The sequence below is a fragment of the Sinohyriopsis cumingii genome, chromosome 6 (assembly GCF_028554795.1).
Source record: "Sinohyriopsis cumingii isolate HCF-2022 chromosome 6, ASM2855479v2, whole genome shotgun sequence".
Lineage (NCBI taxonomy): Eukaryota > Metazoa > Mollusca > Bivalvia > Unionida > Unionidae > Sinohyriopsis > Sinohyriopsis cumingii.
Window position 1 is genome coordinate 125,152,086 of NC_142966.1, and position 24,521 is coordinate 125,176,606.

At 36.3% G+C, this 24,521-nt stretch overlaps 1 protein-coding gene across 1 annotated transcript in view; it reads left to right on the forward strand.

Moving 5' to 3' along the window:
* LOC149797894 (arginine--tRNA ligase, cytoplasmic-like) overlaps nucleotides 1-24,521 on the forward strand; it is a 207,604-nt gene that overhangs the window by 17,308 nt on the left and 165,775 nt on the right. Inside the window, exons 5-9 of the mRNA XM_089962930.1 lie at nucleotides 209-387; nucleotides 2,533-2,716; nucleotides 14,080-14,209; nucleotides 15,961-16,065; nucleotides 18,992-19,170. Coding sequence (XP_089819056.1) covers nucleotides 209-387; nucleotides 2,533-2,716; nucleotides 14,080-14,209; nucleotides 15,961-16,065; nucleotides 18,992-19,170 — 777 coding nt within the window. The remainder of the gene's footprint in view (nucleotides 1-208; nucleotides 388-2,532; nucleotides 2,717-14,079; nucleotides 14,210-15,960; nucleotides 16,066-18,991; nucleotides 19,171-24,521) is intronic.

Here is a 24,521-nt window from a genome sequence, read left to right on the forward strand (position 1 = left end):
CATGGGATTGAGTGGACAATCCACAATGCATGTACTGTAGCACATATGGGATTATAAATTTGCACAAACATCAGAAACATTAAGTTGTCTTAGGTTGGGTCAGAAATCTTAATCCATGTTATGGTGCTTGAGAGGTTTTTGGGGTGGTAGGGGAAGAGTTGAATATTAAATTCATAACAGAATAACCAATCCTTTTGCTTGTTTTCAGTTGGAGATTACTGGTCCAGGTTTTATCAACATCAGTATTAGTCGTAAATTTGTGGCAGATCAGATCTGTGATGTTCTGAAACATGGGGTGCGTCCACCGAGGCTTACAGTCAGAAAACGTATAGTAATTGACTTCTCTTCTCCAAACATTGCCAAGGAGATGCATGTGGGACATCTGAGGTATTTTGCAAAGTAGTTTCCACAATAACTTAGTGGTAATGTCATGCTTGATTTTAGGAAATTAGGTTCTAAAAAATTAGTTATGCTTTGTTGACCTTGCTGTCTTTTTCAAGGTCATAAATGTTGAAATGAATGCCTGAATACCATTTGAATATTTGTACCAATATTCATTTTGTACTAGAACATTCGTTGTAATGTTATATTGAAATATTTTCCATTGTAACTGGCAAATTGGGGTTGAAAGATAAGTTGTAAAGCCAGAAATTCTGTAAACAATTGTGACTCATCTGATGTTTATATAGACTTGTCTCAACTTCCAGATTATGAATTGCTATTGTGCTTAATTTTATTGAAATTGATGAGTGGATTTATGTTGAGGAATACTACTCAAAGCAAGTACTTTGGTTAGAAGTTTTTATTTGCCTGCCAGGTCAGATGTGTTACTTGTCCAGAAAAATCACTTGCCATATCTGGAACATATACATAGGCTTAGGTTTGAGTTGGTGGTGGGATTATTTTTGTCCAAACTCTTCCCTACTGGTCTACTACTGTCAGCTTTTATGTGACTGCCATAATTATGATGTTGTCTGTCCATCCATCTTCCTGTGTAGTTTTTTGTTGACAGTTTACTTCCTGCACAATAACTCAAGTTGTCCATCATCTACAGCTACCAAATTTTGTTGACCGCTTGCACTTAGGGTAAAGGGTCAGAAGCTGAAAAGTCAAGGTCACTGTGATAGAAGAAAACTGTTTATGCACAACAGTTTGTGTTTTCCACCATTTACAATTACTAAACTTTATGGATGGTTTGCACTTGGGTTAGAAAGAACTCTTTTGATTTTAGGGATCAGAGATATAAGGTCAGGGTCACTGACTGAAAAAATACAAATGGTTTCCATGCATTACCATTACCACTGCCACGCACCTAGTTGCAACTTCATGCATGGCTTGCACTTAGGGTAAGGAAACAGCATATCAATTTTGGGATTAATGTTGAAAGGCCATCACAGTTATTTAAAGAAGAAAAATGGTATGGTGTACAATAACATACATCATAGATCCTGACTAAACTTCAAGAATGCTTACACTTGTGGTAAGGAAGAAGTCTGTCAACTTTTGGTTTTAAAAGGTCCAAGTTTAAACTGTAGTCAAGCCTACTGTTGTAACAGCAGTCCCTGAATATAAGAACAACATGGCTATAAAGAGAAAGTTGTTCCATAGGTAGAACAATTGTCGGCTCACAAAAAACACTTCTTTTGTAAAAGTTATACAAGTCATGTATGTGTTCAGAATCAACTATTTCAGTAATGAGTGTCACTTTTTAGAATTTGATTGTACATACCTTTAAATGTCAATTATTCACTTTATTTGGAACCTTATACATCTATGTTCCTTTAAAGGGTAATTTTTTCCATGCCCTGAGAGACATAACGTGGACATATTTGGATGAGGTCAGTACAAAGGTGTGATCCAGTACAAACCTGACTGATAGTCTTGTGATATCACAATGAAAGCAGTGTGTGTTGAAGATAAATTTTGTACTACCCTGTTATATATTATGATGGTTCCAACATTCTCTTTTCTTGACACAGTCCTGTCATTTAAGGCACAGAGTATTCAGCAATCAGGGTTTAATAGATGTTAAACTATTTTAGTATTACATTTTAGAACAGCAAATAATATTCAGTTTGAATAAATGTGCTTACATGACCACATTGACATACACAATATATAGAGACCAGGTTCAACCTTATGTTAATTTTATGCTAGTTGAACAAAACATTTTCACAATAGTCACAAGTTATGGGTGTCAACAGTAGATGAAGATTATCTATAGGCTATGCGAGTGTATTCTTTTGGTTTTGCATGTGATTAAATTGTTTGTTTCTGTGCATAGACCTTTGTTATGCTTGCAGTCTTTAATGGTCAAAGCTAATGGAAATTTCTATTAAGGAAAACACATAGAATATGTCACTTAAACAAGCTAGTGTTTGGGAAATCCTAGGTGTAAGTCCATGGTTAGATTGACTCAATACGTTATCAAAAATTTGTGGGAGAAAAGGGGCTTAACCTATTTTTTTCCATGGTACAATGAAGTCAAGACTTTTTGTTGAAAGACTATGAAGCTATTGTTAATTTTCACAGGTCTACCATTATTGGGGAGAGCATCAGCCGAATGTTGGAGTGGGTTGGTCATGATGTTCTGAGGTTGAATCATCTGGGAGATTGGGGAACCCAGTTTGGGATGCTGATTGCGCATCTGCAGGACAAGTTTCCAAATTACCTCACTGTATCACCACCTATAGGGGATCTCCAAGCTTTCTACAAGGTGATGACTGTTTCTGTCCTGTTTTATTTGACTAACAGATGCAAAGATATATAATTAATACAGTTTAAGAGAGACAGATATCTACTTTAGAGAGAGAGAGCACATGCATAATGACCCCACGATATGAAGTTGTCAGTGTAATGCCTTATTTCTTCTGATCTTTATTATTGTATATTTATTGTTCATGGAAGAATTGTTTTATACATAAATTGTCAGAGAACTCATGCAGTGAAGCAGGGTGTCAACCATAGCTGACATTTCTCTGCCTTGAAATCTTGAAGTTTTTTGTCTACATCTTCATAACTAAATCATCTGAATTTGATAAATTATCAAAAATCTGTTGCCTACATCAACATCAGAGTCTATATCTGACTTACAGAAGTTTTCATAGTTATAATTTTAATCATCCAAACTCAAGAAACTACTGAACCAAATCTATGACCACCATTTTGGAGAGTGGAAAATCTGACCCAGTTACTTTAAATAACAGATTTCAAGTAGATTCTAAGTAGCAACATTGTGACCATTTACAGTTATGACTGTAGTTATCTAAATGGGGGTTTTCCTCAAAGGTGGCATTACAAAAACCAGCTCAAAATGGCTGATGTTTACAGTAGGTTTCCAAATATACTTCCTTGCAAATCTGTTAGAGGCGTCCACTTGCACTTCCATGAAAATGGGGTAGAGGCATCCAAGGTACATACATGAGATAAAGGGATAACAGATTATTTTCTTATTTGGTGGAAAGCATCCTGGCATAAAGGCGTTTCAGATTTTTACAAATGAGGCATATCAGCCTTTGCATATGGTCGCCATTAAGACAGAAAAACTTTTAAATGACTCCTTCTTGGGGCTGTTCCAGTAAAACATACTTAGGACCCACGGATGGCAACTTCAGCATGGAGTAGTCACACATTGATGTGATTTATGAATTTTTTTCAATTTTAATATGAATACTTAGAGTGAGCAGACTACTCTGGGGTACATTTTTTTTAGAAACGGCTTTGGGTATGTTTAAATGGAATAGTCCTTAGTTAACTCCTTAGTAGAATTTGACCAAATTTGACAGCAAACATCCTTTCAAGGTTGTACAAATAATAAATTTGATTTTAAAACATGTACAGTGCGACCCTGCTATAAAGCGCCCTACGATAATGCGAATTCAGATATAACATGGTCGTGGCGTGGCTCCTAAAATTTCATATATTCATTCGCACATGAAAAAATATTTCTGGTCCAAGTATGTGAAATAGTGCATATAAAATGTATTATAATTTTGGAAAAGAGATCGCTTATGAATTCAAATATAATATGATTGTGGCGTGGTTCCTGAAATTTTAAATATATGTGCATGTATTTTTTTTTGTACCAGGAAATTATTTTTTTTCATATATGAGAAATAGCGTGTGAAACGTTTATTATCATTTTGGGGAAGAGTTCGCATATGAATTTTAATATAATATGATCGTGGCATAGCTTCTGAAATTTAACATTTTCACCAGGTCCTTGAAGCCTTATGCCAAAATAAACATTGTCAGAAATGTTACTTATTACTGATCCAAGAGTAAAGCCAGTAAGTCGTCTTTCTGATTGTCTTCAGTTAATTCTGTATACAATCATTGCTCAAACAATAGCCAACATGTGTTTCTTCTTTAACTGCATACACAACCAAGCAGCAGACAATGTGGTGGTTGATAAAAGATTCTCACAATTTAATAAACATCAAAAAATGAAAGCCGCCAACATATTTGCTGGGCCTGGTGGTGTTATTAGATGCAATCAGTTGACCAGTAAATAATGTCCACTATATTAGCTGGAAATTGAAAGGGTATGAAATTGTACATGCGTTCAGCTTTAAAAAATTCAAAGTGACTTGTGACTATTGCAGGCCTACTGCACTTAGTTCTCTGGTTTTACATGTGTATGGTGTTTGTTTATGAACTCGTTTTTAATAAAAATATTTTACCATTATGGAAAAGCAAGTTCACAAATGCAAGTTGTTCTCTGCACTTTGTGCAATGATTAGTATAGGACCTGTCACATGTTTCTTTTGATATTCACAAAATCTGAAGTAAAAGTTATATGCACGCTGAAAGCATGTGTTGACTGTTAATTATTCTTGCTGTAGTCATTCAAATGAATAGGTGTAAAAGCATTAATTGTTGGAAATTTACAATGGATAAATGTACACGGAAACGCATAAGAAAGTTTTAGCAGTATGAAATTTGTACAGACACCGTTCATAGACCCAGGAACGTAATGAACCGTACACGTGCTTCATCTTTCTTAACCTAATTTTGCTGTTAATTTTTCCCATTGAATTCAGACACATAATGATGTGGGACAAAATTATTGAATAGTTTAAGTATGTATGCATTTTTTGCAATGTAATTACATGTATTATGGATTAATTGCAAGCCTAGACAGTACGATATCAGATTGCAAGTAAACAGTGTTAATACTCTGTTCATGCTGTATATTAGATGTTGAATTCAGACACAATGATCTAGGACAAAATTATTGAATATTGTGAATATATTTGCAATTTTTCAATGGAATTACATGCATTATGGATGAACTGCATGCCACGACGGTATGATAGTAATTGGTGTTGATACCCTTTTCATCATATACATTAGACATGAATACACGTATATGTGTCAATGAGTTGTTCTCTGAAAAAAGTAAAATACTATAAAACCCTGCATTAACGTGATCCTGATATTAATGCGATCCAAATTTTTGGACCCCAATTATCATGTTATAGTAACTTTAAAGTATAATTTTGTAATAACTAACCTTTTGATACATTTGAAAAGAAACAGTTGCAAAAGGGTGGAAGAGCATTAAATGAAGTGTATTTTGGCAACTGTAAACAATAAGCTGTGGGTGCTATTGTTGACTCACAAAACAAAATGCATCTGATGTTTAACAACACATACAGGTATTATTGATGTCACAGTGACATTTAACAGCATGTTGCAGGTATTGTTGGTGAATCGGTGACATTTAACAAATTGTGATTACTACTGCAAACTGATTAAAATCAGATCTTCACTGTCCTACGAGAAGATCTGACATTAATCGCTTAGGGGTCATATTCTGGTGACCAATATTATTACCATAATTGCCAATTTTATCAGCAAGTCAGATAAAGTCTTATATCTTTCAAATTTCTGAAAGCTGCATTTCCATTGGCTAATTAAAAGGTCAGCAGAACATGACCCCTAAGCAGTTGATGTCAAATCTTCATCCCGTCAGTGGAGATCTAATTTTAATCGGATTGGATTATACTAGTGTTTATGTGAGAACATTGTTGACTGTGTGAAATTTAAAAACAAACTGTTGGTACTTTTGTTGACTTGGTGACATTGAGCAACATTTGGACTGCTAATTTACAGATGTAGAGAAACAGAGGTAACTGAAATTTAGCTCACCTATGGTATGTTCCAAGGTCCATCTTTCATCATTCATCTGTCAATAAACAGTTGCTTGTTACCACTCTGCAGGCCATATTTCTTATAAACCTGTATCATCAAGATGTCATACAATTTTCAGATGAACAAAATGAGCATTTTAATGATATGGTTTTGCTTCAGATTGGCTGAGCTTCTTACCACTCAAGGCCTGATTGTCAATTAATCATGCTGTTTTGCTTCTGATTGGCTGAACTTCTTACCACTCAAGGCCTGATTGGTCAATTAATCATGCAGTTTTGCTTCTGATTGGCTGAACTTCTTACCACTCAAGGCCTGATTGGTCAATTAATCATGCAGTTTTGCTTTTGATTGCCTGAACTTTTTACGACTCAAGACCTGATTGCTTAATTAATGATGTAGTTTGGTCAAACTTGGTAAATGTTTTTGTCCTCTAGATGTTTGGTAAGTTTTATTATAAACATAAAACCACCTAAAAGATTTTGACCAAATGTAAGGGCATTTCTTCTAGTGTGAAGACTTTAATTTTTGTTATAATAATGTCAGTCTGCCTTCAGCCATTTAAAAAAACAATAAAATAGTCATTTAGGTTATATAAAAAAGTACCTAATAGAATTTAATTGGATTTGACAGAAAGAGTCCTTGTCCAAAATTCTTTCAGTATTATTAAAATACTGCTGATCAACCATCCAATATGGATGGAGATACAGTACTATAGAAAAACCTTGATGCTTAAGTTTTCTTAAATTATGTAATCAATAAAGAAGAAGAAATTTCCACAGAATATTTCCTACTGACCCAGATTTCTTGATCAGCTCATTTTATTAGCTAAGTTCATGATCTTTGTTACACATGGTTCTACTGATTAAGTCTAAAAACCTATGTAATGACTTGGTGCCTTGCATCTGTTGTCTCTTGCATCCCAGGCAGATGTCAGATAAGTTCGTGATCTTTGATACACATGGTTCTACTGATTCAAACTTCAACCTGTATGACTTAGTGCCTTGCATCTGTTGTCATTTGCATTCCAGACAAATATAATTATTTTTTTGTAGATTGATGTGGGCCATTTCACGAGATGCCACAAACTTTTAAAAGTACACAACCCTATTTCTTCATCTCCTCTAAACACCATCTCACTTTGGGATCAAATGCCTTTGCATACAAGGCTAAACATTAGTGTCAGTGTTCCTCTTGGATATTTTAAGGAAATTCATTGACTCTAAGAAATGTATGAAAATCAGCTTTGGGATTTTCACCTGTTTTAGTGAAAAGGTGTAATAAATAACACAATCACTGCTGATGGATATTATATGCTAAAATTGGAAAGAAAATGTGGTTTTTATGTGTATGCTTATTACCTGAATTAGTATTGACTGTACAAGCTCTGTGATTTTTTGTAAGTTCTTGTTTTAACATTACCATAGTCAATCTTCCATATTCATAGCTCTTATATATTTTGTTTATTGTCTTTTTTCTTGATCATACTAATATGAGGTACATTATTATTTATATTATTATTAAAATGAGCACACTAATTATCTTTTGTGATTAAAATCAATTAGCCTGATCATAAACTCCAAAATTTTGCTTCAGTTACTTTTTAAATTTCATTGGCAATATTTTTGCACAGGTAATAAATCGGTATAGGCTTTTTGTGTATCTTAGGATTTTTTGGATGAATCATGAAGAAGTTTAGAATGTGTGTCCTAGTTTGTGTTCACCAAACAGACAAATGAGTTTTCAGATGGTTTGCTAGAATCATAGTTAAAGCCAAGGTCCTGAATGTGGATATCGAGTGAGGTTACCTGTACTTTCTTCCTTGCATTTCTTCAGTGTTTAGGCCAAGGTCAACAATTCTTCATGTCTGATGATAAAAAAATTTCGCAAGTGGCAAATTATTGAAAAAGCTACAGATTTAGCTTTCTGGAACTCCCTCTTATGGCTGTTCAAGTAAAACATTATTGGGACCCAGAAAAGGCACTTTCAAAGTGGAGTAGTCTCCCATGTATGTTTAAATTGAACAACCCTCACTACAGAGACATATTCAGAAGATATTGCATGTGTTTTTGTACACTTGCCATATCTAATTTTGGGGCACTAGTATTTTCCATGTCAGTCCAATCTGTTGCATCACTTCATGTCCTGTGAACTTTGCTTTTGTTTCATAGACTTTATGGATTCAGACCAAATTTTTTACAAGTGTATACATTGAAAAGATCAAAGTCAAGGCTGATTTTCAGAATTTTTCAATAAACTTAACAGTTATAGGTTCAGCTTTACTTAGATATGACTGAGCTTGCATCCAAAGTTTGTTTCCCCTCATGGATAATTCAAGGACTAAATGCATTCAAACCAAATGTGCTAAGAGACTTTACATTTAGAACATCTTGGTCAAGGTGGATTTCTCTTTAGAAAACATATCCAGTCAAAGTAAATTAGGATTAGCCAGCCCCACTAAAAGACAAAAATAGCCTAATCTTGTCCATTTCAAATAGATAAAGGGTATCAACTCTTGCCCATTGCCTCCCCTTGGCACTACCAGATGTTGCCAGTTTTTAGCTTTGCTGCTGTACTGAGCATGTCATACCTTTTATCATCCGACATTCCAGCTGTTTTTGTAATCCTATAGGTCCATCCAATATTTGTTTTGTATCTTTGAGAGGATTTTTCAATGTGCTGCAGGTTGTGTGCATTATTTTACAATTTCTGCCAAATGCGAGTGAGTTTGTCAGCTTTCGGGACATTGTCTTTTAAGACCCCATCCCACCATGCTGTTTTTGACATTCTCCAAAGTCATAAATGAGTAAGCACAACTGACCTTTTTTGCTTACTCTATCCATTACAGAGCTATTATTGATGAAGTTCTGAAGAGACGCTTGATAATTTATGCTTAGTTGATTCATACTTCATGCTATTTGATAGAACTGTTATTAAATTATGGCTTAATGATTGCGCATAAGTTCATAACAAAGCCATATGTTTCTGATGTGACACTTCAATTTTTTTGTTAGTTACAGCAGTGATTTAGCGAGTTAGTAATTTTAAAAAAAGTACTAGTTTCCGCTTTAGTTTTCTATTTTGTGTTATTTTAGTGAAATATGGAGTGTTTGAGGTGTAAGAAGTTTAAGGCGATGGAGGATACTTATGACCCCAGCATTTTCTGTATGAAATGTACTTCGTCATCACCATGCAACATATGCAGCACATTGTCAGAGAATACCTGGGTAGCAGTGCTCCATAAAGTGATCAAAGGAAAAGAAAGGAGGTCAAAATCAAGGAAGGACAGCCCAGACATCAGCCTATACCCCAAATCCAAGTCTTGTGAGTGATGCTAGAATCCCCCCTCCTCCTTCCAAAATTTTGTTGGGTGCAACCTACCACTACAGTTACTGCAGCGGCAGGGGATGAAGAAAATGCAGGAAGAGTACAGCAATCATTCAAACAAATGTGTTTTCTGGTACAGGAGATACATCTGGACAAATTTTAGCCCCTGTTCCCATTACATGCTGCTGCACCTTTTTGGATTTCTTTGGTGGAGTATTCCCCTAATTTTAGGCAGCCCATTGGGTGCAAGTACCCTTGCATGACCTTCAGGCCTGTAAGTCAGATCTGTTGGATCCAACTCTTAATACTGCTGCACTGTTACCAGCTGTCCTGATGTCATCAGCCATCCAGCAGTCAAGCCAACCCAGCATGGGGACCTTTTCATTGGAACAGTCCAGCCAAATAGTTCATACATGGATCTTAGTGATAGATCCATCCATCAAGCCACGCTATTGGCATCTACCATACCAGAGATTTTAATGAGAAAAAATTTCTCTGTTCAGCCAGGCCTTTGGAGTGGTTGGTACCGGTGATAGCTGGACCATCTTATATGCTGCCAGCATCCGGGTTGACCACACACCATTCTCACCAGCCGGCAATATTGGCTATGTTGGACTTTTGATTTCTCACTGTCTACCCTCAGTGGAGAGCTAGTGACATTGCTAAATATGACTGGCCATAGTCATTGATGCCACCCGGCATGACTTATGTAGAGCTACAAGCTAACTTAGAAGAGGACCTGGCACACAGTGAGTGTGATGAGAAAATCAGTCTTATTCAGATCTGACTATCGAGTGGACTGAATTCAGCTTTCAATCCTACAACGATGAAATCCATTGGGTGTTTGCCATTTTGGAATGCCCTTCAATGCTTACCGCTACCCAGGGTTTCAAAGTCGAGGCATTTGATTTTGGGGAGAAGAAAGAGATACTGTCCTTTCGGATCCTTTCCCAGTCAGAAAAGATTAAAGAGATTAATGACCTGGGCAATTCACAGGCATTCTTCTTGGAAAGTCTTGTTGCAGCAACATTCTTCTTTCGTATCATAATTACTCCATTGACTTCGGCATGAATCTACTGGCTCTCGACTCGAATTTGGCAGCCATCTTCATGTCAGCTCCATTGTACTAGAAAGTGGATAATAACATGTTTCATGCCACATCCAAGCTGATTTGTAACATCATGGCAACATCCATTATAGATCTGGCCTCATTTCAATTTTCCAGCTTGCTGAACAATCCAACAATAGCCATCCATGGGATGCCAGTTTAGACCCAATCTAATGGGACACATGTCTGCAATCGGCATTGCTTAAACCACAACATATTCTTGCTTTTTAGATGACTTGACGTGGGTCTCTGTTGGTTTTTGGAGGATAAATCGAAGAAGCAGGCAGTTCTGGAACTGCCAATCCGACTCATCACTCCCACTGCACAGGCATTTGGACCTACTCAGCCCCCACCACTGCAAAGAGATCTTCAGCAGTCCCAGTTACTGGTGATTTCCTCTTTAGATTTTTACCAATATTGGTCCTAACCCAGTGCCAGGAGACCACAGCCAGATGAACATGGGGGCAACAATACAGAGGCAGGAAGAAACAGACTTTCTCCACCTTCAAGCATTGATACTGTAAGCATTGACTTACCCTCCCCACTGCCTGCAGACAGCCTACCTTTTGGCAGCTGACTTCTGTGTTTTCATGCTCACTGGATCTCCCTTTTCCCTCAAACGGCATTGGTGATCCAGATCATTTTAGTGGGGCTTTGAGTTTGGTTTGTTTCCCAACCCCAACCCCCCCCAATCTCCTCTGCTCTTCATGGAAGTACAAGCAGATAGGCAGAAGGATGCCTTCCAAAAAAAGGATATATGATGTATTCATTGTTCCAGCTGACTTGATTACACTCGGCCATCTTTTTATGCATCCATTACTAATGACATTGTTGGCACAATGATACCCATTTTCAAGTCCCATTGATCAAGCAATCATGACCACATACAAAATTCAATCATTCCTGCATCAGTGGTGCAGCCCAGATTGGCTGACCATGGAGATCCTGCTGGAGAAACCCCAAGCAGAAATAATACTTTGTACCGACACAGGGTGTATGGTTAGGGTACTGGGCTGGAGCCAAAGGAGTGGCCTCGACACATCAATATTTGTAAATGAATACTGTCATCAAAGCCTTTCAGTTCTGGAAAGATCCACTCTTGGGCAAAATGATTCTCATCATGTCCAGCAGATCGGTAGAGGTGACATATCCTCACACAGTGGCAGACCAAATCACCTGACCTATTCTGATTTGGCAGCTTCTACAATGGTGCCACAATCTCCATGTACAAGTCAGACACATTCCCGGCAGAGTTATTGTCTTGGCAAAGATTCTATCCAGGATAGGTCAAGTCCTTTACACAGAATAGTCTCTCTGTCTTCACTTGGATCTGTGCTCTTTGGGGATGTCCGATGATCTACCATTTGTGACGAGGTGGAATCACAAGTTACCAACCTTCATCTCTAGTTCCAGACCCAGAAGCTTGGGCCAAGGATGCATGGTCAGTCAGTTGGGATGGGTTGTGGGTCTTTGCAAACCCTCCCAAGGCCTTGCATGTCTTAAGCATGCTTGGTTCTTGTCAGTACGGCTTTGCAAGACAAACAATTTAAAGCTTGGATTGTGGAGAGAATGTTGAAAGCAAGAAGGCCCACCAATCTGAAGGGTTATGAGGGAAAGTGGCATGTTTCAGGTACTGGTGCTGGGCAAAAATCATCCCATTGAATGTCTCAATACTTCAACTGACCAACTTTTTTTCTGGCTCTTTGAGAGAAACATTTGGCCCCCATCAATATCAAAGGCTACTGCTCTATGATGTGAGATACATTCTGGCACCATGGCAGATGTGACATTGGCATGATAAATATCTTTCAGATCTTTTAACCAATTTTGATCTCATTTGACTATAATTCTTCACCCTGTTTCCAGGGTGGAACCCGTCCTGGGTTTTAACAGGACTCAATTTGAGTAGATTCAAGCCTGTAGCCCACACTTCACTTAAGTTTCTATCATACAAGACATGTTTCTTGATAGCTTTAGTTTCTGCATGTGGGGTAAGTGAGCGACGTACCCTTTTTGTCAATCGTCCATCAGTATCTAAAGAGGTCCCTCACTTCCATAGAAAGGTCAAGAGTTGGAGCCTAGCCATGCTTGAGACGCACAGAGACAAGTCATGGCATGCGCAAACGCCTCTTCTTCATGGTGAAAGCCTGAAGTCACTTGTATGCTCGGCATATGAGGTCTCACAAGATATGAGTCGCTTAATGAAGATTACTGCTTACAAGATTAGAGCCATCTCTGCAAGCCTCTTGTTTGAACATAAAGTTTCGATCCAAGATATAATAGAAACTGTTGGCTGGCATGATGAGTCAGCCTTCTTGAGTTTCTATCTTGGAGATTTAGCATCACAGAAGCAAACCTTGAATCTGGTAGAGCTGGTTGTAGCAGCACAGATGGCCACCGGATCCAACTAAATCAATCAACACAGCCTTTTAGTTTCACAGATTAACAAATTAAATTTTGTAAGTTGGAAGATTTCAACGTCATCTTGTTAGCTGTAGGTAAGAGTCACGTGTAAAGTGATTCCAGGCTGTGTTGCTTATAGGTTATCTTTCACATGGGAAATCCAACTAGAATGATACCAAAGGCAGAGGTTGGATGCTCAGCATCCCCTCCTCCTATTACTTATTCACCTAACTTAATGTGATTGGGGAACATATTCAGAGGAGAAAGCAAACTTTTAAGTAAATTATGATTCTCAGAGAATAATTACCCAATCACATTACTTAAAACCCTCCCAACCACCCCACCATGTGAGCATCCTCATTAGTATCTCACTTAGCCAAAAACTAGTGACAACTGGCAGTGCCAAGGGGAGGAAATTGGCAAGAGTTACTACCCTTTGTCTATTTGAAATAGTGAGGATAAGACGATTTTTGTCTTTCAGTAGGGCTGGATTTGCGAGGTTCATGCTAAAATTCCTAATGTAATTTGATCGGGTAAGTATTCTCGGAGAAACATAATTTACCTAAAAATTTGCTTTCCATCTTTATCTTAGAAAAATCAAACAGCATTTTAGCCCCTCTTTGGGTTATAACTTTCCCCACTGTATCAGTATTTTGTTTTCTCTTAATAACATTTGAAAGACTTCAGGCATTGAAAGCAAGCTTAGCGTTATGAAGACCTATATTATGTTTGATTTTCATTGATAAGTTTTAAGGATTTTGCATGTGTTACCTTTATTTTTTTATTTTAAACATTTGACAAAGTCATGTTTTGTATTTTTTTCTTTTTGTAACATCATGTACTTATATTTAGAAGGGTTTTACCTAAGTTTTTGTGTGATTCAGTTTTCCTTTTTTTAAACTTTACCTTGTTTATTATTATATATAAAGTTAAAATATTACCACATTTCCTTTGGAAGATAATAAATATGGATGGGATATATTTTTGTAATCAGGAGTTGCTGATTCAGCAGAATCTGTTCACACCCAAAATAATACACTATATGGTATTGTCACCATGTTATAATGCTATTTCTGGTGTGACTTCAGGAGTCCAAAGTGAGGTTTGATGAAGATGAGAACTTTAAAAAGAGAGCTTACAATGCTGTTGTGCAGCTGCAGAATTATGAAAAGGATCACATCAAAGCATGGCGTCTTATCTGTGATGTTTCCATGCAAGGTTTGTATTACAGTTATTGTAGATTAAAATTACTGCATGCTAACATAAAATAGATTTTCTAATTTGATTATTCTTCCTTTTGAAGCAGTAATGTTCAGGGATTTCTTTCTGCAAGGTCAAATGAATTAATTTAAATCCAAAAGTTGTTCATACATATATTTCATTGAGCTGTTGAATAAATAAATAAAATATAATAGATCTTGATTCATTGAAAGGATTGAATACAATAGTTATAACACTAGTTATGATACTCATGGTATTTCATTCAATACTTCCTTTGTGTTTTACATGAAGTATTCAGCAGGTTGTCCGCCTTCATTAAATGCCTCTGTCAACTATGGGTGTTCATGCAACATCCTTATCAACACAAATCAACTGTGTAAACATGTGCTTGCTGTTGTCTTTCAGTCTGTTTCATGGAAAAACATGGACTGATTCATGTTTGGTATTAAGGGAAGATTAAGATAATGGGTAATAATAAAGAGAACTCACTTTTAATGTTAAGTTCAGTGTGTTGAATATATTCTGGCATGTCCTGATGTTACATACAGGTGATGCTGCAATGTTGACAGATGCTGTACACTCCAGAATGACTAATGTCAGTGTGAATTTGCAGTATGTGCAAAGAATAAAATGCCTACCCCCTGCTTCTGTGCTTCGAAAGTCAAAGTCTGTCAACTGGGAGTTATACAGTTTGGTTTTGTATGCATGCTTCCCTGATGGCTTAATGTCTCCTGACTCACAGCTGCATTTTGACATTTTGCTTTTATTAAAAATGAATCACACTTGAACACATTTCCAACTACTGAAATAATCATGATTGGCATTTTATATATGGAGCTAAATCCAACATTGAAGAAAGATTACCACTGTTCACTCATTTGCCAAAAAATAAAATGTCATATGGGTGTGGGCTTTTCAGATGTATTCTTGGTATTGACTGAAGATGGTGCTGCTTATACATCCAACTTCACTGCCCAGGGGCTATCTTGAAAATGTTACTGGTAGTCCACCTAAGTAGAAAGCCATATCATCATGAGATTTTTACTAAAAGACTTCCTTTGATGTCTAGTTAGTCATAATTGAAAATGATGCATATTTGACCACCATTACAGCTGATATTGTGATTTTATCAGAATGCAGTACAACTAGCAACAGAGAAATTAGTCATCACAGAAGTTTAACACGTCATCATGTAAATGGAAGATTCTCAATTTAGAAGAAAAGTAAAAGTTATTTGACTTGATTAAAGTGGTGACTCTTCAGGTGTTCTTTTCTAAAAGTTTGTTGTTAGAAAGCGAATTCCTGCATCAGTGAGAAAATGGAGCAAATGGAGGAAAGAGAATTATTCTAAATGCCAAGTGATGTTTGTACTAAGATTTAAATTACAAGAAGAACCTTTTGATATATAGATACACCTCACAAATATTATATATATATGTATGTATGTATGTCTATCTGTCTGTATGCATGCATATATATATATATAATGTTGTAAAAGGCAGTTCCATGGCTTTTTTTAAAGATCCATTGTATAATGGTAAACCCTTAGCATGGCACTACACAAGGAACTCCAAATGGTATCATTATAATCAGTTGCCATTTTTTGCACGATACTGAAAGGGACTATACAATTTACATGGTACAAATCACAATATTGTTATAGGTAAAATTATTTTAAGCAGAAGTATGTAAATATGTATGTGACCATTTTGCTGTGGTTTCTTCATCTTTGTATGTTTATTTTTCAGAGTTCATGAAGGTATATGACAGACTGAATGTTACGATTGTAGAGAGGGGAGAATCGTTTTACCAAGAAATGATGCAAGATGTAGTTCGAGAATTAGATGAGAAAGGTAACTGAATACATTTAAATTATAACTTTGTGTTCAAAGTAGTACAATGCAGAAAGCACAGCATGTGATTGTAATAAAGTGATCTATTATAAATAGATTACTGTAAGAGTTATTTCCACCAGTTGTTTTGAAATATTCTTGACATACCTCAGCTTCAGGGTATTGATCCAAGAATAAATGGAATAAGCACAATTTTGACTAAGTGCATTGAACAAATCTTTCTTTGAACAAATTAATCTTCTTTGTGATGTTTTGTAGTTTTCAATAATAGTTGCTGTAAAATTAGTCTCTTTGTTAGACTTGACTGAGAACGGCCTCTTTTTAATTCATGCTAAGTTAGTGACTGAAATTACAAATTGTTACTGGATATTACTTTATCAATGTCTGTTCCATGTTGGGAACTTGTCATATGATCTTAAATCAGTTCACTGTCATTACAAACAGTGCTAGGCAAGCATTCAAAGAGGGAGTTAATTTTGGTTTAACCTTTGATTTTACCCTTCTGTAATGTAACTAGCCTAGGGCACATGGCAGGTGACACAGATGGTTGATGTAGCAGTTGCACATTTTGTTCCCAAATGGTTCTTATGCTTCTGTGTGCTAACTTTATGTTGTTGTAAAGCACTTTGAGCACTCTATTAAGTTGTCATCATTATTATTATTATTATCATCATCATCATCATCATCATCATCATCTCATTATCAAGGGCGATAACTCTGCTAAACAATAATGCAAAATACTGAAAATTGAAATCAGTCCAGGTCTCATCAGTAATAAGCTACATATCAAATTTGGATAATTAAGGGATTCTGGGCAGAAAGAAAAGTGGTTGGGTCTGATGATCAGGAACTTTAAATTCACAAAATGGAAGTAGAGAAGATCACTGATATTAGTAAAAGTAAAAATGCCATTATCAGTGCCACGAGGAACACTTTCTTTGCCGCTAACTGCAATCACGATGGATCATCATGTGATATTCTATAACATTTTAATAGTGCCAAACAGTCATGTAATGACTTATTTTGTAATATTATAGCTGCATTGCTTGTTGTCAATAAAGTAATAACTATCCTTTTTTTTCAATTTTCATTGCCTATTACATTAGTAGACTTGGAAAAATATTCACTACTTGTTCTGGTGACATTTTTTGAAAATTGGTGACAATATATTGAGGTTGGCGATTTTTTTTGCAACAACTGCTTTAAAGCCAGGACCATCCCTGATTATGTGACCAAACTTTGTGGTAAGGAAGAACTCATTTGATTTCATGGTCAAAGGTCAGGGTTACTGTGATTGAATAAAGACATAGTTTCTACACAATAACTCCAGTTCTATATCATTAACAATTACCAAACATTGTGGATGGTTTAAACTTCATGTAGAGAAAAACCTTTTCAACTTTGGCCTCAGAATGTGAAAGGTCAAGGTAACTATGATTTGAAAGATACATGTTTTCTCTACAATAATTAGCATTCTCCATCATTTACAGTTACAGAAGTTTGTGGATAGCTTGCACTTGCGGTAAGAAGTAAGCATATTGATTTTGGAGTCAAAAATCACTGTGATTGATAAAAAGGCTTCCAGACAATAACATTAGTTCTCCATGACGTACCTCAACCAAACTCACTGGCTGTTTTGCACTTAGAAGATATCTAATCATTTTGGGGTCAAAAGGTCAAATGTCAAGGTCACCAGATGAAAGAAGAAGAATGATTTCTATACAGTAACATTAGTTCTGTATCACAGACATGGACCAACAGTATGAATGTCTTGAACTTAGGGTAAGGAAGAAGTCTATCATTTTTAGGGTCCAAAGGTCAGCAGTCATGATCACTGTGGCTGAAACAAGAAATATGGTTTCCATACAGAATTGCAGTTATCTACAAAAAGGACTTTTAAACATTTAAACTTTTATAATGCACCATTCATGATACCCTTGTTGAAAATTGAAATTGCTTCTTGGCAGCAAATTTGGTCAGTGTTATGAAAAAGCAAGACATTAAATTATAAAAACCGTACATGATAGTATTCTGTAAAATGACCATACTGTAATCATTTTAATTGTGCCATTTATTTGACCTTTTAAATTTTGTGCATATTTAAACAATTATAGCCTTCTAAAAATGTACTTATAATAAATCTTGAATTTTAATTTCAAAATGGGTACATGTAACCATAAAGTATGTTTATTATTAATATCTCTTGTTCTCTTGATGACTGGTTCGCATTAAAAAATGAAAATTTAGGTGATATTTGCAGTTAGTTTTGCTTTGTGTTTCTTTTCATGCCAAACATAAGGATGGGGAATATTGCATTACTCTTGTTCCTCCATGCATCTGTTCATCTTTCCGTCACACCTTGGTTACATTTTACATTTTAGGTAAGTAGATCAGGAATTTCTAGCTCAAAATTTCATACATCCTTGAATATGTATGCATCCTGGCAAGTACAATACCCTTTTCCAATATGAGTTCACTTGGATCTTCATTTCATTCAGCAGTCACTTTGGTCAAGTTTTGCATTAGGCTAGCTATTCTGTTGATTTTGATGACAAAGCCATGCAGTTTTGTATGTGGAGTGACACACTTCCAAAATTAGAACACTTTAATAACTTTTGTTAAGTTGTTGAGCTGTGGTTAGTTTCTTATGCACATTTCACTGCAGTTTCATGCAGAAAGGGTTATTATGTTAGTGAAACCTGCAGTACTGGTCATCTTTATATAGCAGCAAGCTTTATTGAATGGTAAGGCACAGTAAGGTCCAATATTTGTATTATTTATTGGATCCTTATCAGTATATTGATCCTGTAAGACTGTTTAATTGGTGTTCTTCCTCACTACATTTGTGTGTTGCTGTATGTCAATTCAAACAGCAAAGGAATCCTGCCAGACTGCTACAGGTTTTCTGCTTTTTCTATCATTTCAGGTTTAACTGAAATGGATGAAGGCAGGAAAATAATGTTTGTGCCAGAGTCACCAATACCCCTCACTCTTGTCAAATCTGATGGCGGTTTTACGTATGACACCTCAGACATGGCAGCATTACGACATCGACTTCTGGAAGAAAAAGCAGATTGGATAATATATGTAGTTGATTCTGGACAGGTATGATTGCATGCTGATACAAAAAAAATTTGTATGTCTGATTTGTTATTCAGACAGGAGGAAATTAAGTGATTATACTTAAGACATTTTGCTTCCATAAAAGTTAATGTTTTTTATTGTTTATGTTTAAAATTCATGTCCATTTTACAGCAAGCTCTTAGAATCCTCTAAGTTCAGATATTTTCAAAAGCTAGAGGAAACTGGATGACCTTTGATGGGTCACCACATAACTTTCTAAATGTTGAACTGGGTATATGAACAAGGGACTGCAGAGGTGCAAAGGTAGTCTGTTACCAAATGCTTTCCAAAAATGCATCACACAATAAATGACCCTAGCCTAGAATGTCTGGGAAGTCCTGGAAAAATAACCTTGATTCTTCAGGCTTTGAAAATATCATAGAATCAGAAAAATGTTAAACTATGAAGAAAAAAACAATTTAAAACCTTTTGAAATGTCATGCTGTGTCCATATTATAACGAAATATATTGCAAACCAAATTAAGAATCAGTGAAATTTCTGCACTGAACAAATTGACAAAAATCACATTATTTGAATCTGCATTTTTGAATTTCATTCAAATTAAAACCCCAAGTCATGTGCCCCATAAGATAATTTTTAAGCCCATTTTACAGAGCGAAAATATAGATGCAAAAGTACAGCAAAGCTGTACAGATTGTTATGTTAACCTAATAATATGTGACTCACTCAACAAAGTAGACCTACCCCATAGGAATCAACAAAGTAGACCTACCCCATAAGAATCAACAAAGTAGACCTACCCCATAGGAATCAACAAAGTAGACCTAACCCATAGGAATCAGCAAAGTAGACCTACCCCATAGGAATCAACAAAGTAGACCTACCCCATAGGAATCAACAAAGTAGACCTAACCCATAGGAATCAGTGAAGTAGACCTACCCCATAGGAATCAACAAAGTAGACCTACCCCATAGGAATCAACAAAGTAGACCTACCACATAGGAATCACATTGTCTGTCCATGTATTGGTTCATCAGCATTTGATATCTGTAAAACAGCTTCATTATTATTGAATTATTTAATTTATAATTAATTTAAATTTTTTAATTTAATTTAATTATTAGATTGTAACCAAATTTGGTATACAGTTGTATATTGATATGACCTCGAGAGATCAGTTACCAGCCTTCAGTGACATTTCTTAACTCATTAACCCCTGAGCCTAACAGCTAGGCATTCCCCTACTGCATACTTGCAGAGAGATCACCTAGAGCAGTGTTAGCCTTTCCAGTGCCTGTATCCTTGAAACTTGCTGACAGCACATGGCTTGCAGATTTTTACAGAGGGGGCTACTTGCAGTAATTTTAAAAAAAAATTATGTTCCTTTATTTAAGCTGAAATTTGGCACAACAGTTCTCAATAAAACTTACATGCCTAATTGTAAAAAAGTCATGCTACATGCAGAAATAAATCTCATGCATAAAGGCTCAAATAAACGATTTATTTACCAATTTGTTTCTCTTGCCATGAAAAATCCATTATGAATTCACACTGAATAATTAACACTATCTACACATGAAATTAATTCTACTTTATGTACACAGAAATTCCACTTGTGATCTCTCTTGCAAACTTAACCTCATGTGAATACTCCGTCAGAGTCTGTTAAGTAAAAAGTCTGCTCCCAGTGGCTGATTCTCTTAATTTTTATCATTTTCAGATCTAAATATTTCCACTATTTCTGCTACTATCGGAGTCAATTCTTTTTTCTTTGTAAAATTTTATTAGTTAAACTGCCTGCATAATTAGGAAATGGCTTGAAATTAACCAAATGTTTGCGTTGATTTAACTCACCATTTGGGATACAGGCCTAGACTAATACTGCCACTCAGACTCATTGCCCGGGATCCAAGCTAGGTAAACTGAGCCATGTTATTGTGGCTTTCGGGAGATGAGGGAGGTAAAGTATGACGAGTTATAGTGGCGGCAGGGGTTCATGAGTTAAAAGAGTTACAGGACCTGATTGATTGCTTATCCTCCTGAATTTCATTTCTGCAACTTAACTGGACTAAGGATTGTTGGATTTCAGTTAAATCTGGTATGCATACTTTGATCAGACCTTGAATTAGATCAGTTTTCTATCTTGAGGGAGAAGGTGTCACATCATGTCACATTGGGGATCTTATTTTCAAGGTCAGTGTAATGGTTTGGTATTTGTAGCTCTACTGGTAATAGACAGGAGAAGCTTACTTGATGACCTGTCATCCTGTGTCCCTCTATCATCTGACAGCCATCATCTGTCCGTTAGCACAAATTTATTCTTGCTTCGCCTCCTAAAGTATTTGGGATGTTCGCCACCTAACATTACAAGCACCACACATTCAAATTAAGGACTGTTGCATCCTAAAAAAAATGGCGCTGCTTGGAAATCCATTAGGGTCAAAATCTTAATTTTACTTACTAAAAATCTTATCACTTATTCTCCAGAGGGGATTGTAATATTGAAATGGGATTTCCACTGAAAAATTTCTCATGAGGTCAGATTTGTCCTAAATGAAATTGGTGCTGATCTGACTTGCAGTATGGCTGTCATTACAGCCATTTTGAAAATATAGCTTCCTTCTGAATAAATGGTCATATTGACATGGAGTTGCCACAAAAAAACTTCTCATGATGTTTAGTTGGTCCTGAATTAAAATAGACAAGTGCAGGTATAACATTCAACATGACTGCTATGTGAGCCATCTTGAAAATCTGAATGGATGGTTATCTCAACAATAGGTTTTCACCAAAAGACTTGTGAAGTCAATTTAATACTCTATGTAATTAGTGCTGATCCAACATTTCAGTCAAATCTTGTCCACACTTCTTGTAACATGATGGCCATAGCAACATAACATTTTGCACTAAACAACTTTTCATTATGTCTGATTGGTCATAAATGAAAATGGTGCTGATCTGTTGTCTGATTGGTCATAAATGAAATTGGTGCTGATCTGTTGTCTGATTGGTTATAAATGAAAATGGTGCTGATCTGTTGTCTGATTGGTCATAAATGAAAATGGTGCTGATCTGCTGTTATCCAGTATGAATAGCATTGTGGCTGTATTTAAAAATTGCACTGCTCCAGTGGCCTAGTGGTTAGAGCATCCACCTCGGATGCAGGAGGTCACGGGCTTGAACCTAGTGTGAGTTTCCTCTGACCCTTGTCACCCCATTTTTGATATTTGGACATTTATTTTGGGGTGTAGGGTCAGAGTCCTTTCCCTATCGAAAAGTTGGAATTCGCCACCACCATTTGGTGTCGGCGTGGGGTAGTCGCTTACTAGTTGACCCAACAAACTTGAATGACCTTTCATTGAGATATACCTGCATGAAATCAATAGGAATATGATTTATTTTCTCAAAATTGTGAGCATAGCATTCGTCATGTCTTTAATACGCTGACAGATGAGACGAATGTACGTCATTACTGAAATTTGACCTGGATCTGGCCATTTGCATTCCAAGTCACATGACTATACAGATCTTGCGACCTACATGTCAATGACATCAGAGGTGATATAGTCACATGATATTGACAATAAAAAACTTTCCAAAGTTTTTGTACGTAGAATTTGGACATATTATATAATAATGATAATGAGGACTTTGTATAGTGCCTAATCTTTAGAAGCTCTAAGTGCTTTACAACATTAGACAACACCTATAAGATGAAAAACATAATGATATGATTACAAACACAAACACCATGAAATTAGAAAACAGAGAAAAAACATGCAGAGAATATTTAAGGTAGGAAACATTATTAGGTCTTTAAGTTTGTTCTTGCAGTCAAAATAAGTGAGTTTTGAGAGCACTCTTGAATGTGATCACTGTGTTTTTGTGTCTAAGTTCAGTGGGCAATTCATTCCACGTTGGTGGGCCCTGGTATGCAAAAGAACGCTGTACACATGACTTTGTTTTCATAGTGGGAATAATGAGTATACGATTGTCAGAAGAGTAGCGTAAGTATCTTGCTGGTGTGTACACATGGGTGAGGTCGGATAGGTATGTTGGACTAGAGTCCGTCAGTGAAACTTTTCACAGAGAACAAATTTTGTGTTTGATTCTGGATCGAATGGATAGCCATTGTAGGGTACAGCGCAGCGGGGAGGTGTGCTCTGATCATGGTACTCTAAGTATGATCCGAGCAGCTGTTTTTTGAAGTTTTTGGAGTAGATATTGAGATGAACGAGACAGAATTGAGTTACAGTAGTCCAGTCTTGAAAGTACTAATGAACACACAAATGTTTTAGTGGCATCAACTGAAAGATATTTGTGAATGGAACTGATGTTAATGTTTGTAAATAAATATAATGCACACTTAATTCTCAACATATTTATTCTGAGAACAATGACCAGAAACCTGTCAGTATTGCAGCAGGGTGGAGAAAACCATTTTCAAGAAGTACTGAGCACGTGTCAGCACATGACTACCACATTGACATGGGCTCTCTGCATAGTGAATCTAATTTCTTCAAAATCCTGCAACATTTACAGATTTTTGGTTGTTGTTTTCACTATAAATATTTTGAGAAGTTTGCTTTTTCATTTTTCTATAAAAATTATGTGACTTTCATTTATATGTTCGATTTGTTTTCCTACAGCAACACTAGAAATGGTTTAATGTTGATATGTTTCCTGAAAGCTTTAGCTTCAGCATGCAGGGTGAGTGAGTTACATGCCCATTCCATCAACCCGAACTATCTTCAGTTCAGATCAGATGGTTCAGTGGTCCTCTTGACACAACTAGACTTTGTAGTAAAAAATAGGTAGGTGTCTGTTGGTAATCAAAGAGTTTTCATTCATTCGCTCTTTTCCTTAGGTCAAGAACAGCGGCCATGCAAGATCCTGTTCGCACACATGAGCACTACTTGAAATGCACAGAGACAAGTCTTCAAGTCCTTGCTTTATGGGTTATAAGTTGGCATACTCGGAGGTCTCACAAGATTGTGAGTTACCTCATAAAGATTACTGCTCATGGGATTAGAGCAATCTCTGAGCCTCGCTTTTGAACATAAAGTTTTGATCTGAGTTGTAGTAGAAGCTGTTGGCTGGCATGAAGAGTCAACCTTCTTGACTTTTTATCCCAAAGATTTAGTTTTGCAGAGGCAAGCATTGAAAATGTAGATCACCAGACCCAATTTAGACAATCAGCACAGCCTATCAGCTTCGATGGATTTGCCAGTAAAATGTTATAGTTAAGAAGATTTTAATAATCATCTTCTTAACCATTTGTAGGGGTCACAGATCAAGTGACCCTAGGTTGTATTGTTTATGTAATTAGGAGAACTGGTTATTGTTTGCATGGGGAATCCAGCCAGCATT